This window comes from Notolepis coatsorum (assembly GCF_963971535.1).
Source record: "Notolepis coatsorum genome assembly, chromosome: 1".
NCBI classification, from domain to species: domain Eukaryota; kingdom Metazoa; phylum Chordata; class Actinopteri; order Aulopiformes; family Paralepididae; genus Notolepis; species Notolepis coatsorum.
Genome location: NC_140165.1, coordinates 152934359 through 152950024, shown reverse-complemented (window position 1 = coordinate 152950024; position 15666 = coordinate 152934359). Strand labels below are relative to the sequence as shown.

At 43.2% G+C, this 15666-nt stretch overlaps 1 protein-coding gene across 1 annotated transcript in view; it reads left to right on the top strand.

Moving 5' to 3' along the window:
* The window catches only part of bicdl1 (BICD family like cargo adaptor 1), a gene marked incomplete at its 5' end in the record, with an annotated part of 37452 nt that extends 21902 nt beyond the window's left edge, over positions 1-15550 (top strand). Inside the window, 10 exon segments of the mRNA XM_084324205.1 lie at positions 6-17; positions 3454-3600; positions 4168-4347; positions 5285-5503; positions 11208-11351; positions 12505-12635; positions 12947-13067; positions 14784-14833; positions 14835-14847; positions 15266-15550. Coding sequence (XP_084180331.1) covers positions 6-17; positions 3454-3600; positions 4168-4347; positions 5285-5503; positions 11208-11351; positions 12505-12635; positions 12947-13067; positions 14784-14833; positions 14835-14847; positions 15266-15442 — 1194 coding nt within the window. The 3' untranslated portion in view covers positions 15443-15550.
* Positions 15551-15666: the final 116 nt, after the last annotated feature.

The window sequence follows — 15666 nt, the reverse complement described above, 5'->3', positions numbered from 1 at the left end:
AGCAGCAAGGGCTAGAAGTGAGTGCTTACTGAAACGGATGTGTTGGTGGGACTGCATGCTGCATGTGTCTTTATTGTAAAGGATAGAAAAAAGGCACGACTGTACGCAATCTTCACTGAAATGTTGAGTCGTTGTAACAACTCCCCTGCCCCACTACATAATATTCAGATGGCGGCCAGGGAACAGGGTGGAAAGGAACCCAACCTGAGCATGGCACAAGAGCAATATGATTGGCCGCCGTGTGATTATGTGTAATGGCTGTTGGAATGTAAGGTTATTGTGGCTATTTCCAGGTGTGTTACCTATATATGTACTTGTTTATATATATGTGTAACGGATGGTACCGTGAAGCGCAGTCACGATGGACTTCAGATGTTGTGAAGTGACTGGGGCGAGTAGCGGTGCTACTATATGGGTTAAACTCACTCTCACCCTTAACTCATTCTGCGCCATCGCTTAATGCGCCAGAGAGCGCTAGTACGCCATCGCTTTAATCAATGGGGGGACTGCGAGATTTGCGAGTGCTTAAAATATATCTTATATTATAGCTATGGGTCTAATACACCCATGTACAAAACAGATTGTTTTTTCATCCGTACATTTCCGTTTTATACCGTTTTGAATATGAGTATAGTTTTGGTGATTCTTAGTAATCCCAGGAAAAGACGCGATAATGGCCCTTTAGTGGAATACACTAAACACGTTGTAATTTTTCGCCTGATTATCAAATCTTCCTGAAATCAACGCTAGATTATCATTATTATCCTTCCTCATGCATACATGAAATGGCCCTCGTAGTGGGGCGCTCCCCCCGCCACCTTCTGCACGCAACGGTAAACAGCCACACACACACACAGACAGCGTCGATCGCGGTAGAAAGAAATATCAGATCAACGCAAGATTTTATATATAGAGTCCTTACCTGGTCTCTGATGTAATGCAAAAGAAATAATCCAATTATCTGATCGCTATTCCAAATACTGCTCGTGGAGGTCCGTCCCACATTACCGAGCGTTACACATGAACGGGAGGTCGGGGGTTAGTGTACCATGCCATCGTTGTAAAGGCCTGCCTCGTCTGAGTATTTAAACCCCGCACGGCTCAGATCGGCCCTGAAAAGAAACTACACCATTTATAATAGAGTGCAATACCGGCTGGAAGGCGTAGGCGGCGGTATTTGTCCTTTTGCGAGCTCAGACCCATTCCCAATGATAACATCAGGCTGGATGGATGAAAATGAATGGATATAGCTAATAAAAGAAATAACGATTAAAACCCGACTTTACTCGTGATTGGCGCTGAACGGTTGGCGAGTTAACCCGACTTTACTCGTGACTGGCGTTGAATGAGTTAAAAGACACATAGGCACGTTGCAAAGCAGTGAATTCACCTCTTGGTATAGTGGTCTGTGTTGTTGCCCGCGGCGTGGGAGACCCGGGTTCGAAGTTTAAGGTTTATGTGACAACCGTTACATATATATAGAAACAATGACGAACAAAAAACACTTACCCTTATTTGCCAGACGTGTACCCCTCCTGCTGACTTGTTGTACAGTTTGTATTGCTTTGGATAAAGGTGTCAGCTAAAGGACTAAATGTAAATGTATATATATATCATATTTAAAAAGTATATATTTATATAGTTCTCTTTATATAGTTATAAAATAGGCATGTTATTATATTGTTTAGCATGGGGACAGTTTCCCTTTTAAAGGGGAACTATCTTACTATTTCTTTCACTATTTGGGCAATTTTACACAATTCCTGTGAGTCTATGGAACACATCTGTAAGTTTTTTTTCAAAAGAATTCATTGTTTTGTATTTCTAATCAAGTACTGTAGAGCAGCAGTTCTGCCCTTCAAGATTTCAAGCTGTTTTTGGCTGGGCTCCACCCATACTCCCAATGCACTTTGAGTGACAGCTCCGCCCATACTCCCACTGCACTGCACTGCGTACTGGCAGATACCTTTTGGGGGAGAGAGAGAGATAGAGAGATAGAGAGATAGAGAGGACTAATTAATTTCGCCGCGGGGGGGGGGGCATAATCCCACAGGACAATGCATTGGTAACTTGTTTCAAATGACAATATATACCCCGTGAATATTATTGCACGGATCGGAATACGCGTGGGAGCGTGCGCTATGATATTTTGCAACAAGTTGACATGAGTGCTGATACGAGAGAGAGCGAGACAGAGAACGAGCGAGAGAGAGAGAGAGAGAGAGAGAGAGAGAGAGAGAGAGAGAGAGGGAGAGAGAGATAGAGAGGGAGAGAGAGAAAGTACGCATATCATTATGCAAATAATTCTGCTTCCGTCACAGGGGACCAAAGTTCAGAATGGCTTGGTTCAGTGGCGGAGGATATTGTCTCATCTGAACTGGAAGAATGCGCCAGAATGAGAATTTGAGACATAGACAGAAAACAATGCTAAACACTGGAAAAGGCCATGTATAAGATAGTTCCCCTTTAACTAAATGTCAACCCTTGTTTCCTGAGGTGGAGCATGAATGCCGTAGCTTGGTTGATGAGACGTGTGAGACGTGTTGCCATGTTAGTGATCCAGTGATCCACGTATGATATCATTCTGACGACTGGGGTACTCAAGGTGCCACGATGACAATATAAATAGTTCAGCCGTACATCCAGCTTCTCCTCAGAAACACTCACTGCAGAGCCTGCACTGTAATTGGGTGAAAAAGCTAGCGTTCGTTCGTTCTATATTTAGCCTCAATGCTACAATGTCTGGGTGCTCCCACCATTCCAGCGGCTTGCATAATGTGACAAGGATTGATGATGGATTATCTCTGCCGGGCACAACGCTATCATAGCAATGTCAAACAAAGATATCTGAAGGATGCCCAGAAGCTGCCATTGTAGCTGCTCATATGGTTTAAACGTTTCACATAATGTCAGGACTCCTGCACTGTGATTTACCAGATGTAGGTCAAAACTAGGGGGGAGGTAAGGACTGATGTTTGCTTAATGGGGGAAGCTGCTTGGAAGCTACAAAGATGCAGTAAAACAATTGTCCCTGTCGTCCTGCGCCCTACTTCTTTCAATGTAAACCTTCAGTTCAAGGCTAGCATTGAGTCACTGCGACGAGGAAACTGATTGTTGTTAGTTTTGTTGAGATACAAACTTATCGCTGAGACATTCCTGCATACGAGGGTGGCGACTAACGCCTACGCCTGTGCTAGGCAACAAACATTCTTTGGACCAAGGGGAGTACTTTTAATCTTGTGTAAGAGCTCAGCTCGCCACAGAGTCAGGAGAATAACAAGTTGATGGTTGATGGTTGGTCTTTAATTAGGTCCACGGCTACAGTAGGCTACCTCTCTATCTACACTCTGAGCTGAACATCAAAAACGCTCGTCAGTTCCTCTCCTCTTCTGTGCTCAACTCCCACGGTGCGATGTCTAACCTGTGTCCTGTGGCGGTGTGTCCTCCTGCCAGATTAAGATGTTGTCGGAGAGGAAGATGGAGCTGGAGCATCGGGTCCATGTTGTGCTAGAGGAGAACGATCTGCTGCAGAACACCGTGGATGACCTGAGGGAACGCACACTGGTGTTGGATAAACAGTGTCACGAGAAGGACTTACAGGTAGAGGATGAGATGCAGGTTTGACTGAATTGACCATATTCACACGGTGGCCCTTTTGCTCTTGTCATGCTCAGGTTGGGTTCCTTTCCACCCTGTTCATAAGAGCAAAATGGCCACAGTGTTAATATGGTCAATGAAGGGTTCCACACGGGCACCCAACTTTCTTTTGGCATATTAAGTTTAGAAAATTCAAGGGACTTTAAAAACACTGGAAAACTGTCCTGTGTTGTATTTAAATGAATCACAGGGGGACAGCAGTTATTGTGTGACTCATTCACAATCCAGATCCCACAACTTTTCACGGTGGCTTCTCTTCAGTCCAAAAGCCACCGGTGGAAGTTTTTCATAAAAAAAAAAATGCTCAGCTATTATTACAGGATTCTTTTTCTTTGTGAGAGACCAAATGTTCATATCAGAAGACCCCACATTGGGTCCTGATCCCCAAAATGCATGATCTATTTATGTTTATATATGATTGTTGTTGTTCCTGTCTGATCTTGTCATGACCACTTTGGACTTTCCTTTTGGACTGATCTCTCTGTCGTTGCTGTTTGGTATTTTACCCAGCTGCACCAGAGCCAGCTGGTGCTCCAAGAGGTGCAGGTGTCTCACAGGCAGCTGAGTGCCCGGCTAGAGGAGCTGCACGAGGAGAAGAGCCTCCAGGGCCGGAGCCCTCACCCCTCCAGTCTGCTGTGTGAGATAGAGCAGAGCATGGAGCAGGAGGAGCAGGAGCAGGAGAGAGAGCAGGTGAACACGCGCGCACTCACGCACACACACACACACACACTCACACACACACACACACACACACACACACACACACACACACACACACACACACACACACACACACACACACACACACACACACACACACACACACGCGCGCACTCACGCACACACACACACACACACACACACACACACGCGCGCACTCACGCACACACACACACACACACACACACACACACACACACACACACACACACACACACACACACTCACGCACACACACACACACACACACACACACACTCACGCACACACACACACACACACACACACACACACACACACACACACACACCTAAGAGATTAGGAGTGCATCAATCATTGTATGTGGATGATGGCAGTGTAAAACTGGACCATCATAGTCCTCGACAGCCTGAACTTCCTCAGCTGACGTAGGAAGAACATCCTCTTCTGGGCCTTTTGTTGTTTTGTTGTTGTCAAATGTATATATTCTCTTTTAGAAACTCTGTCTCTTAAACAGTACTGTATATTTGTATATCTTGTTGTATGTCATAAATGTCTCGATGTAACTACTGTATATTTGTATGTTGTGTGTATGTCATAAATGTTAGGATGAATTGAAAATGGGGGACCCTGATGTAAACAAGACGAAAGTCTTTCTCTGGTCTGCATCCCCTTAACAATTGTATGTATTGAGCCGTACTGTACTGTACCCATTCTGCAATCTGTTAAATAAAGTTTTCAATCAATCAATCAATCATTGTATGTGACCCTCTGTCCATCTCTCCATCTCACACACACACACACACACACACACACACACACACACACACACACACACACACACACACACACACACACACACACACCTAAGAGATTAGGAGTGCATCAATCATTGCATGTGACCCTCTGTCCATCTCTCCATCTCTAGATGCGCCTGCAGCTCTGGGAAGCCTACTGTCAGGTGCGCGCGCTCTGCTCCCATCTGCGCGGTAACGACATCACAGACTCAGCCTTGTCCACTGACTCGTCCATGGACGAGTCCTCCGAGACGTCCTCAGCCAAGGACGTGCCTACTGGGAGCCTACATGCCAGCTTACTGGAGCTACGAAGACTCACACAGAACCTCCTCGATGGCAATGAGTCCACGGTATGTCAAGTCCTACACATCTACGATGACGCGTGGCACTGTACTAATTTAGTACACTAAGCTCCTTTGTTACAATAGGGTACTGTGGTTGATACATTGTACACATTTACAATCTACATGTGACATTGTGACAGGCCCCTGAAAACATGGTCAAGGCTCTCACTTAGTCTTGAAGTTTACAAGTTTCAAGTTTGGTTATTATTTGTCACAACAAAATACAGAATACTTTATGATGAGTTGCTTGTTTCTGTATGTGTGCTGAGAGTGTGCTACATACAGTAAAAAAAAAAGTAAGTAAAAAAATGTATTAACCCATTACCCGCCAAAATCGCTGTTCAGCGTTATTGCCCGCCATGCGTTGTCTGCCAATATGTTTCAAGGTCATATTTCATATTTTCGTCATGGAATTCATATTTCACCCACGGAGCCTTGTCTTATGCTGAGGGAGCCATCACAACTCTGCAACGCTTCAATACCGCCACCTGGTGGCCGATCGGCGAGTTGCCAAACCGGAAATGCCCGTTTCAGCTCGGTCCGTCCCTTAATTCCGTCCGGCCACTCGTTTATCGTCCCGGGACTCAATCCACACACCGTGGACATGGATCGTTGCCATAACTCAATAAACAACATGACTTGGGCGTATATTAGTATTATACAAACCGGAACTGGATTGCCTCGATCCCCACCACATAACTGGGATCTGTTTGTTCCACTCTCATCGCCCAACGGTACGAGGAGACGGACGTGAGTTTCAGCGTTTTTCTTTATCATTTTCGATACAAACTGCTCTGATCAATATATCACCCATACTACATAAATCATTTAACGTCGGTCACGGAATTATAAACGACCCCCCCCCCCTCCGTTCACCCGCAGATGATCAGTCATAACGTTTAGGACCATGTACAGTTTACATTTTTAATATAGCATGGATCGGTATCAAACTGCATTTGATAATCTAATATACGGTATGCATTTGATTTATGCCTATATCTCACGTTCTATGAAATACTGCAGAAAACGATAAAAACATATTTATACTCTAGACGGTATTTTCGTATGAATGTGTGAATGAAAAAGTCAAACGTTCCTACATCCTGAACGATAGATAATTGATGTTGAATGGGCCATAGTAATGTCAATTTAGCAATACAATTTAAAAAGTTATAGCCCTGCAAAGAAGGTGAACATCTCCATAGACAAATAGCGCTGGCAGAGAATGGTTTAGGATGATCAAAGTGGTGGCAGAGAATGAAGTAAGTAAAAAGTAAGTAAAGGGATGTTCAGTCAATATACATATATACAATATACAATACAGAGTAAAATGAGTAACAGTGAGGTACAATGCAGAAATTAGATGAGGTACAAAACTTAGGGTATGGTGCAAATGCGGTATGAATGTAGTGCAAATCTCTTTAATAATAGATAAATATAAAGTGTCTAAAGTGAGTAAAGTGAGTGGTAAGGTGAGTGTTTGTTTAAAGGGAGTGTGTACATGTGGATGTGTGTGCAGTGAGTGTAGATGATGGGTTGTTACATAGTGTCATTGTCGTTAAGCATCCTGATGGCCTGGGGATAGAAGCTCCTTCTGAGTCTCTCTGTACTAGCCACGAGACTCCGGTAGCGTTTGCCTGACCGCAGCAGTTCAAAGAGGCAGTTGTTTGGGTGACTAGAGTCTTTGATTATTCTCTTAGCCTTGGCCCTGCAACGCTTGTTATAAATGTGGGAAGCCCACCTCCAATTGTGTGTTCGGCTGAACGGGCCACTCTCTGTAGTCTTGTGCGGTGCTATTCCCAAACCAGGAGGTGATGTTACCAGTCAGGATGCTCTCTATTGTGCATGAGTAGAAGTTCTTGAGGATCTTCGGACTGTATACATGATGGTATACAAACGAGCATGGGACGGCTAGAATGTTCCGGATGATGATTTAGAACAGGGATCAGAGGAAAAAGATGAAAGGATCTAAAAACTAGTGTACTCGTTATTGGCGCTGAATGTGTTAAGTGACTCTTGTCTCTTGCCAGGCTACCGTTGAAAATAAGAATGTGTTCTTAATGACTTAATGATGTGAAATAAAGGTGAAATATGGTGTGTGTGTGTGTGTGTGTGTGTGTGTGTGTGTATGTGTGCTAGTGCAGTGGTTCCCAAAGTCGGGGTCGCGACCCAAAGGTGGGCCGCGAGCAGCCACGGGTGGGCCGCGAGATGATAAAAAAAAAAAAAAAAAAAGAAAAATTATTTTTATTTATTTTTGTCAGGCCACTGAACTTAGAAGCAGGCCAGGACAGTGTTTCTAGTTGTATTCTAAAATTCTATTCTATTGTATTCTAAAATGTGACTATATGGTTTTATATTAACTTAATAAATAAACAAAAATGAAAAATCTACTTATTTCAACGAACATTTCGAACTAAATAACAGATTATGCACATAAAACGCTGAAAACAACCGAAGCAACAATAGTATTTTAATGAGGCTATTATTATTATCATTATTATTTTGCAACAAGTTAGCCCTCTCATAAATAGCACATATAAATGAATAACTAACTTGAACTAACTTAATAGGATTGAAGTGATATTTGTCTTAAAAAATCGGTCGCCTGGCAAAAAAAAAAAAAAAAAAAGCCTGACGATGTGCATTGGGCCGCGGCTCTCTGACGCCTTATTTTCTGGGCCCTGGCCTGAAAAGTTTGGGAACCCCTGTGCTAGTGTATGTACAGTATATGCTTGCGGGTGTGTGAGTGTGTGTGGCTGCTCGCTTGCATGTGTGCTAGCGTGTACGTGTGTGTGTGTGTGTGTGTGTGTGTGTGTGTGTGTGTGTGTGTGTGTGTGTGTGTGTGTGTGTGTGTGTGTGTGTGTGTGTGTGTGTAGCAAGGTTATTATAGTTAACGAAAACTAAACTAAAACTAGGTATGAAAAAAGATTTGAGTTAACTGAAATAACATTTAAACTAGACTTTTTTTTTACTGAAAACTGAAACTATATTGTGTACTAAAATATACTTAAAGGAAAACTCCAACATTTTGGGAAATTTGCTTATTTGACATCTTCCCTGGAGTTAGACAAGAAGATACATACCTTTTTTGTCTCTGTGCGTGCATTTAGCTTAGGGTACAGTCGCTCCGTTAGCGTAGCTTAGCTTCATCACTGGAAGTGGGGTGGTTTTAGAGCCTGACGTTCCCTACAGTGCCCTACAGTCACCAAATACACTCCAAATACAACTCCAAAACGTTCCTGTAAACATGTTGTGACCTGTGTATTTACCACGTGGAGAAATAAAAAATAATTGAATCCGAACCGATTGAAGTTTATGGATACCATGACTTAAAATCCTCTTACCTTGACGATTAATTTTGTACATTATCTAACGTTAACACGAACCTAAACTAACTATAGGTTAGTTGTAACGTTAGTTTAGGTTCGTGTTAACGTTAGATAATGTACAAAATAAACGTATTCCGCTGCTATAGACGTCGCTCTTTTATTTTGAAACCCCCCAGAAAGGAAGTCATTATATTAGCTTTAGTGTTAGCTCCAGTTAGCTCAGAGCGTGCAGTAGTTAGTAGTATATTATCAATACCAGCCATTGGATTACTGTTTTCTAAATTGGGGAGGCTTTTAATCATCAAGGTAAGAGGATTTTAAGTCATGGTATCCATAAACTTCAATCGGTTCGGATCCTTTGAATGAATGAGAATGTAAACAAACACGGCTTCCACGTAGAAATCACTGACTGCGCTCAGAGAGGAGTCGTTCGGCAAAAAATTGTTCCGAGTATATCTGCTTAGAAAACGTAATTGTCTAATTCAATTATTTTTTATTTCTCCACGTGGTAAATACACAGGTCACAACACGTTTACAGGAACGTTTTGGAGTTGTATTTGGAGTGTATTTGGTGACTGTAGGGCATTGTAGGGAACGTCAGGCTCTAAAACCCCCCCACTTCCAGTGATGAAGCTAAGCTACGCTAACGGAGCGACTGTTCCCTAAGCTAAATGCACGCACAGAGACAAAAAAGGTATGTATCTTCTTGTCTAACTCCAGGGAAGATGTTAAATAAGCTAATTCCCCAAAATGTTGGAGTTTTCCTTTAACATTTCTTTAGTTTTAGTCTTTGTAAATTTGGTCATATTTGTCAACACAGTTAGCTTGAGGAGGTGAATGAATGAATGAATGAATGAATGAATGAATGAATGAATGAATGAATGAATGAATGAATGAAAACTTTATTTAACAGATTGCAGAATGGGTACAATACAGTACGGCTCAATACACACAATTGTTAAGGGGCTGCAGACCTGAAAAAGACGTTTGTCTTGTTTCCATCAGGGTCCCCCATTTTCAATTCATATAGACATTTATGGCATAGGGACATATAGGTATTTAGTACTGATACATTTGTGACATAAACGGTATTCAAATATACAGTACTGTTACCCCTAGATCCTGACAGAGTATATACATATGATGGGGAGGGGACTGTACATTAGGAGGGGGTGGGTGGGTGGGTGGGAGAGAAATATCCATACGGCGGGAAGGGAATATATACATGCGGTGGGGAGGAGACTGTCTATTAGGAGGTGGTGGGGGTTTTGGGCATTTACGGTGGCCAGTTTCGAATTGCAGCCTCCCGTAGGTGCTCTTTAAGAGCAGTTTTGAATGTGGGTAGGGATTCACATTCCTTTACAGCTTTGGGTAGGGCGTTCCACATTGATGTGGCATAATTGCGAAACGTGTTTAGTCCCTTGTTTGAGCCGAATCTGGGTTTAACATGATTTGTTGAGCTTCCTCTGGTGTAGTGGTTGTGGTATTCACTGACCTTTGGGAAGTATTTTGACATGTACATGGGTACCTTAGTCGTATAGTGTATCTTGTAGACCAGGCCCATTGCAATTTGCTGTACTCTGTCGTCTACTCTAAGCCATCCTAGGTTGTCAAAGTGAGCAGGGGTGAGGTGGGTTCTGGGGGTAAGGTCAAGTAGTAGTCTGACCAGTTTGTTTTGTGATGTTTGTAATTTTGTTTTAAGCGCCTTTGAGGTGCTTTGGTACCATGAGGTGCACGCATAGTCGTAGTACCCTTGAATGAGTGCTCCTGCCAGAGTCTTCAGGGTATTCTTGTTTACCAGAGAGGAGATCCGGTACAAGAATCTAGTTCGTTGGTTGACTTTTTTTATTACATTGGATACCATTTTGTCACAGGAAAGATTTGCCTCTAGGATGGAACCCAGGTAGGTAATTTCGTCTTTCCTTGTGACAATATTGTCACCCACTGCAACTGAGAAGCCGTCGGTCTTGCTGAGTTTGTTATTTGAACCGAAGAGAATGGACTCTGTTTTGCCCATGTGTAATGATAGTTTGTTATCAGCGAGCCATATGCAGATTTTGCCTAGTTCCGAGCTGAGGGTTTTTTCAACCTGCAACTTGTTCTTGGTGGTATTGGTATTGGTGCATATATTTATTGAGACTGGGATGTCTACACTACACAACTGTCAATAACCTTCATAAAGTGATGTGTTTGTATTACACCTACCTATAATACCTTCTAAACTATTTAAAACTATAAAAACACAACTAAAACTAACCAACCCATTCTGGAAACAAACTGAAACTAAACTGAATTGAAAACAAAAATTAAAAACAAATGAGAATGTTAAAACTACAATAACCCTAGTGTGTAGTGATAACCGCGATGGCTTCTGTGTGCAGGGTTCCCGGCGGAGTGACGAGGAGGCTCTGGAGGAGCAGGTGAGGAGGCTGGGGGAGGAGCTGAGAGAAGTCAGAGATCTCTATGAGGCCGAGCAGTACAAAACATGCAGCAGTGAAGAGGAGCTGTTACAGCTACACAACCAGGTACCAGCTGCCACCACAGAAATGCACAAAAACTTAGTCACGGTATTGCTGATTGGCTCGAACACGGTATGTTTGTAAACAGTGAACAGGTCTATGTACACATTTGACATAGTCAGGCAGGCAACCTCTATATAGCATCTTCTGTCTGCTATGCAGACAAGCGAGCATAGACACGAGCATGCACATCATGCACACAACACCGGGTCACCGTTGCATTTTTTTTTTCCACTCAAGAAAGATTGGATGTGATCTTGAATTTACGAGAGCTGTGTCTTGAGGAATGTGAATCCCTACCCTCCTTCAAAACCACTCTCAAAGAGCACCTATGGGTGGCTGCAATTAGAAACTGGCCCCTGTAAATGTCCAAATCCTCCCTCCCCACCAATGTACAGTTTCTTCCCTTTCGGATGTATATATTTTTTATGATCTCTCTTTACTACACAGTTCTGTATATCTGTTTGTCGTGTATGTCATAAATGTCATGAGGAATTGAAAATGGGTGGCTAGGTGGCGCAGTGGGCAAGGCGCTCGCCACCAACGCAGGAGATGCTGGGTTCGAGCCCAGCTCTCGGCGTTGCTACCAGCTTGGCTGGTCATTCATACTAATACAATTGGCAGTATTAGGGGGTGGAGAAGCTGGTGGGTGGGGATCGGACGTTGTGGACAGCGACTCCTACAGGTCGGTTGGTGCGCCTGCGCAGTAGAATCAGGAAGCAACAAGGGCGGCGTGTCCCTCCCACGCAGACCCTCGCTGCTGAGAGATTGCGCTGTTCAGGTGAAAAGATGCAAGGGCTGCCTCCTCGAGTACCGGAGGGGACACGTGATGCAAGGCTTCGTCCACATTGCAGCCGGCTTGTGGGAGGCATGGCCTAACAACGTTCGAGACAGGGGAGGGTAGAATTGGATAATACGAAATTGGGGAAGGGAGAAAAATAGAAAATTGGGAGAAAAAGTAGATAAAAAAAAAGAGGAATTGAAAATGGGGGACCCCGATGTAAACAAGATGAAAGTCTTTTTCTGGTCTGCATCCTCTTAGCAGTTTGTTTTGTATTGAGCCGTACTGTATTGTACCCATTCTGCAATCTGTTAATAAAGTTTTCAATCAATCAATCAATTAATGAGTTTCCTGTGTCCTTAACCCTCTATCCTGCAGATGGCGCTGCTCTCTGTAGAGATGTGTTCCGTCCGGGAGGAGAGTGAACGGATGAGAGCTATGGCTGAAGTCCGAGAGCCCAGTGAACAGCTCCAGAGTGCTATACGAGACAGAGATGAGGCTATAGCTAAGTACGACCATAGCAGGATAACACAGCATAGGAGGACAGAGGACTGAGGATGACAAATATGCTAAAGTGTATCAATTATAAGTAGCTTTAAATTGTTATATAATGTACTTCTTGGGCCTAATACAGTATATGTTCTAAGTTATATTTATTGCATATCTTCCAGACACAATTACAGTACATAGGTAGGCATCTATATTACTAGTACACTATTGTAGAGTCTCTATGCAAGAGACTCAGTCATTAATGCCATAATTTGTCATTAGTAGGACATTTCTAATCAGGTTTTTTCACGTTTGGCTGTGTGTCTTACAGAAAGAAAGCGGTGGAGATGGAGCTGGCTAAATGTAAGATAGACATCATGTCTCTCAACAGCCAGCTCCTGGATGCCATCCAGCAGAAGGTCAACCTTTCACAGCAGCTGGAGGCGTGGCAGGTGGGTCAAGGGTCACAGCAGGTGTGAGATTAAGAGAGGATGTGACTCCAAAGTTGATGTGTGGTAGAGGCGATATCAATCACAATATGTTTCAAACACGAGTAACTTATGAATTTAGATGCGTATGAATTTGTCTCGTACCACTATGCATTGTAATTATAACGTTATATAGCCTAATGTATAATTTCTTAATTTAGGAGAAAGTTACATACAAATTAATTGTTGAAATAGACCGTCATTTCCACAATATGTAAAAATATGTACATGCACTGAGTCAGTCAATTTACTCTCAGGTTTCATGCTCTTCAGCCACTCTGCAAAGGTAGTGTTATAGGAGTAAGACTGACTTGTAGCCAGGAGTCTCTGGTGCCTTTAGAGTAGGACTGACTAATCGTAAGGGGTCTCTGGATAACACAAAGACTGAAGCCAAAGAATACACTACTGGAGCACACAGGTCATAATGCATGTTTTTATTAAGCAGTGCTATGTTTCCACTAGCAAACATTGTTTTCTTTATTTTCACCTTTGGTCTTCATCTTTGTTTTTTGACTCTGATGAAGATACTTACTACATGGACACGTTACTCCTCACACTGCGTGATCAAAAGAAGCAATATGACCTTTGTGCACCGGAGCCTTCTTTGGGTTAAGGATTTGGGAAATTATCCATGATTTTATTTGACATGTGGAATAGTTGTCACCTGAATGACAATTTATGGGGATCTGAATAAACAAAGAGATTATCATCTCTCAATTTTTATATCAAAAGACTCAAACAACTGCAATAAAAAAAGATGCAGTTACATGTTTGTGTGTTTGTTTGGAGGCATATATCTCTAGGAAACATTGGTCCTCATTCTCGAACGGACATACGTAAAAGTTACCAAGGAATTCCTTTGTAACTCGATTTACGTACTTATTCGGCATTCTCGAACGGCTGCGTATTGTAAATTCGTTGTAGGATTTATGTAGGATTTACAAACTCGAAAAAACCTGGTGTTCTTGTTTTCAACAGCTTTCTCTGGGACAAGTCATTAGGGATTGCTGATACTGCAGACATCCGTGGAATTAAATAATTATAATGATAATAAATACGACAATATTTGTATCATTAACAATTGGCTCTTGAGAAGCATGCAGTTATTGTCATGTTCTACAGTAGGACTATAATACCTAATAAAACAAGTCATTAGAATAATAGAAGCCTACTTTGCTAGAACGATTAATTTTGCACGTATACATTACGTGTGTGTGCGTGTGCGTGTGTGTGTGTGTGTGTGCGTGCATGCAGTTGTGTGTGCAGTTGTACGAGAACATGCATTGCAGTTTAAGAATGAGTGACGTATTTCATTCATGGGAACCCAGCTGCGAAGATTTTGGCCACTTACAGAGACCGTTTCACGCGTTCAGGATTTTTGTAAATTTGTTGGTACGACATTTTTACCAAGATATTTACAAAGGTACATACGATCATGTTCAAGAATGAGGACCATTATCTGTAGATTGAGGACTCAGTGTATTGTGTGTTTGTTTGGAGGGTTATTTATCTGTAGGAAACATTATCTGTAGATTGAGGACTCAATGTATTGTCTCTCCCCTTCCTTCCTTCCTTCCTCTCCTCCCCTGTAACTAGAAGCTCTCTCCTCTCTTTTTCCCCCGGCTCCAGTTTGCCTCCTCAGGGCTGTTTACTGTGTGGCTCTTGTGGTTTCTGATCTAGTGGCCTTTTCTCAGCCTCCGTACCACCCTTTCTCCCCCGTGGTACCCCCCCTCCTGCCTTAGAGGTGAGCTTAGGTGTGCCACCTCTAGCCGTCAACCACCCCCTTGTTTCTGATTCTTTACTATGCCATTCGGAGCCATTCCATGCTACGGTTTTGCTGACTCAGCAGATAAAAGCCCATTCCAGCTGCCTGTCCATTGAAAGCACCGACCACCACTACCACCATCATCATCCAAGTCTATCACTCTGTCCGGTAACCTCCTATCCCCTTTCCTTCCATACCCCTGCGTCTCCTCAAACATCCCATCACATTCCCTCTCTTTCTATCCTTTCCTTCTTCTATCTTCCTATCACATGGTTATTTTCTCTGCCACTCATTTCCCCTCTCTCTCTCTCTCTCTCTCTCTCTCTCTCTCTCTCTCTCTCTCTCTCTCTCTCTCTCTCTCTCTCTCTCTTTCTCTCTCTGTGGCTCCCTCTCCTAGGATGACATGCACAGAGTGATTGATCAACAGCTGATGGACAAGCATCAGGACGAGTGGCGTTCTGCCCATTACTCCCTGTCAGGGGCCTCAGGGTCCCGCAGTGCTCAGCCTCCCCGACGAGCTCACGGCCTCTCCGATGGAGACAAGAGGCTCTTCTCCTTCTTCAAAAAGAACTGAACCCAGAGACGAAAAGAGACAGACAAGGGAAGGGAGAGGCAGACAGAGGAAAGAGAGAGGACTAGGGTAATGATGATGTAGAGCCAAAGGCTCTGACACACACCTACAGACAGGGGGGGCTAATGAGGGGGGGGGGTCATTTTGCACTTTATATGTCCCATAACTGCTTTCCTTACCTTACAGATACTGACGAAGAGAGATAGAGAGAGAGAGAGAGAGAGAGA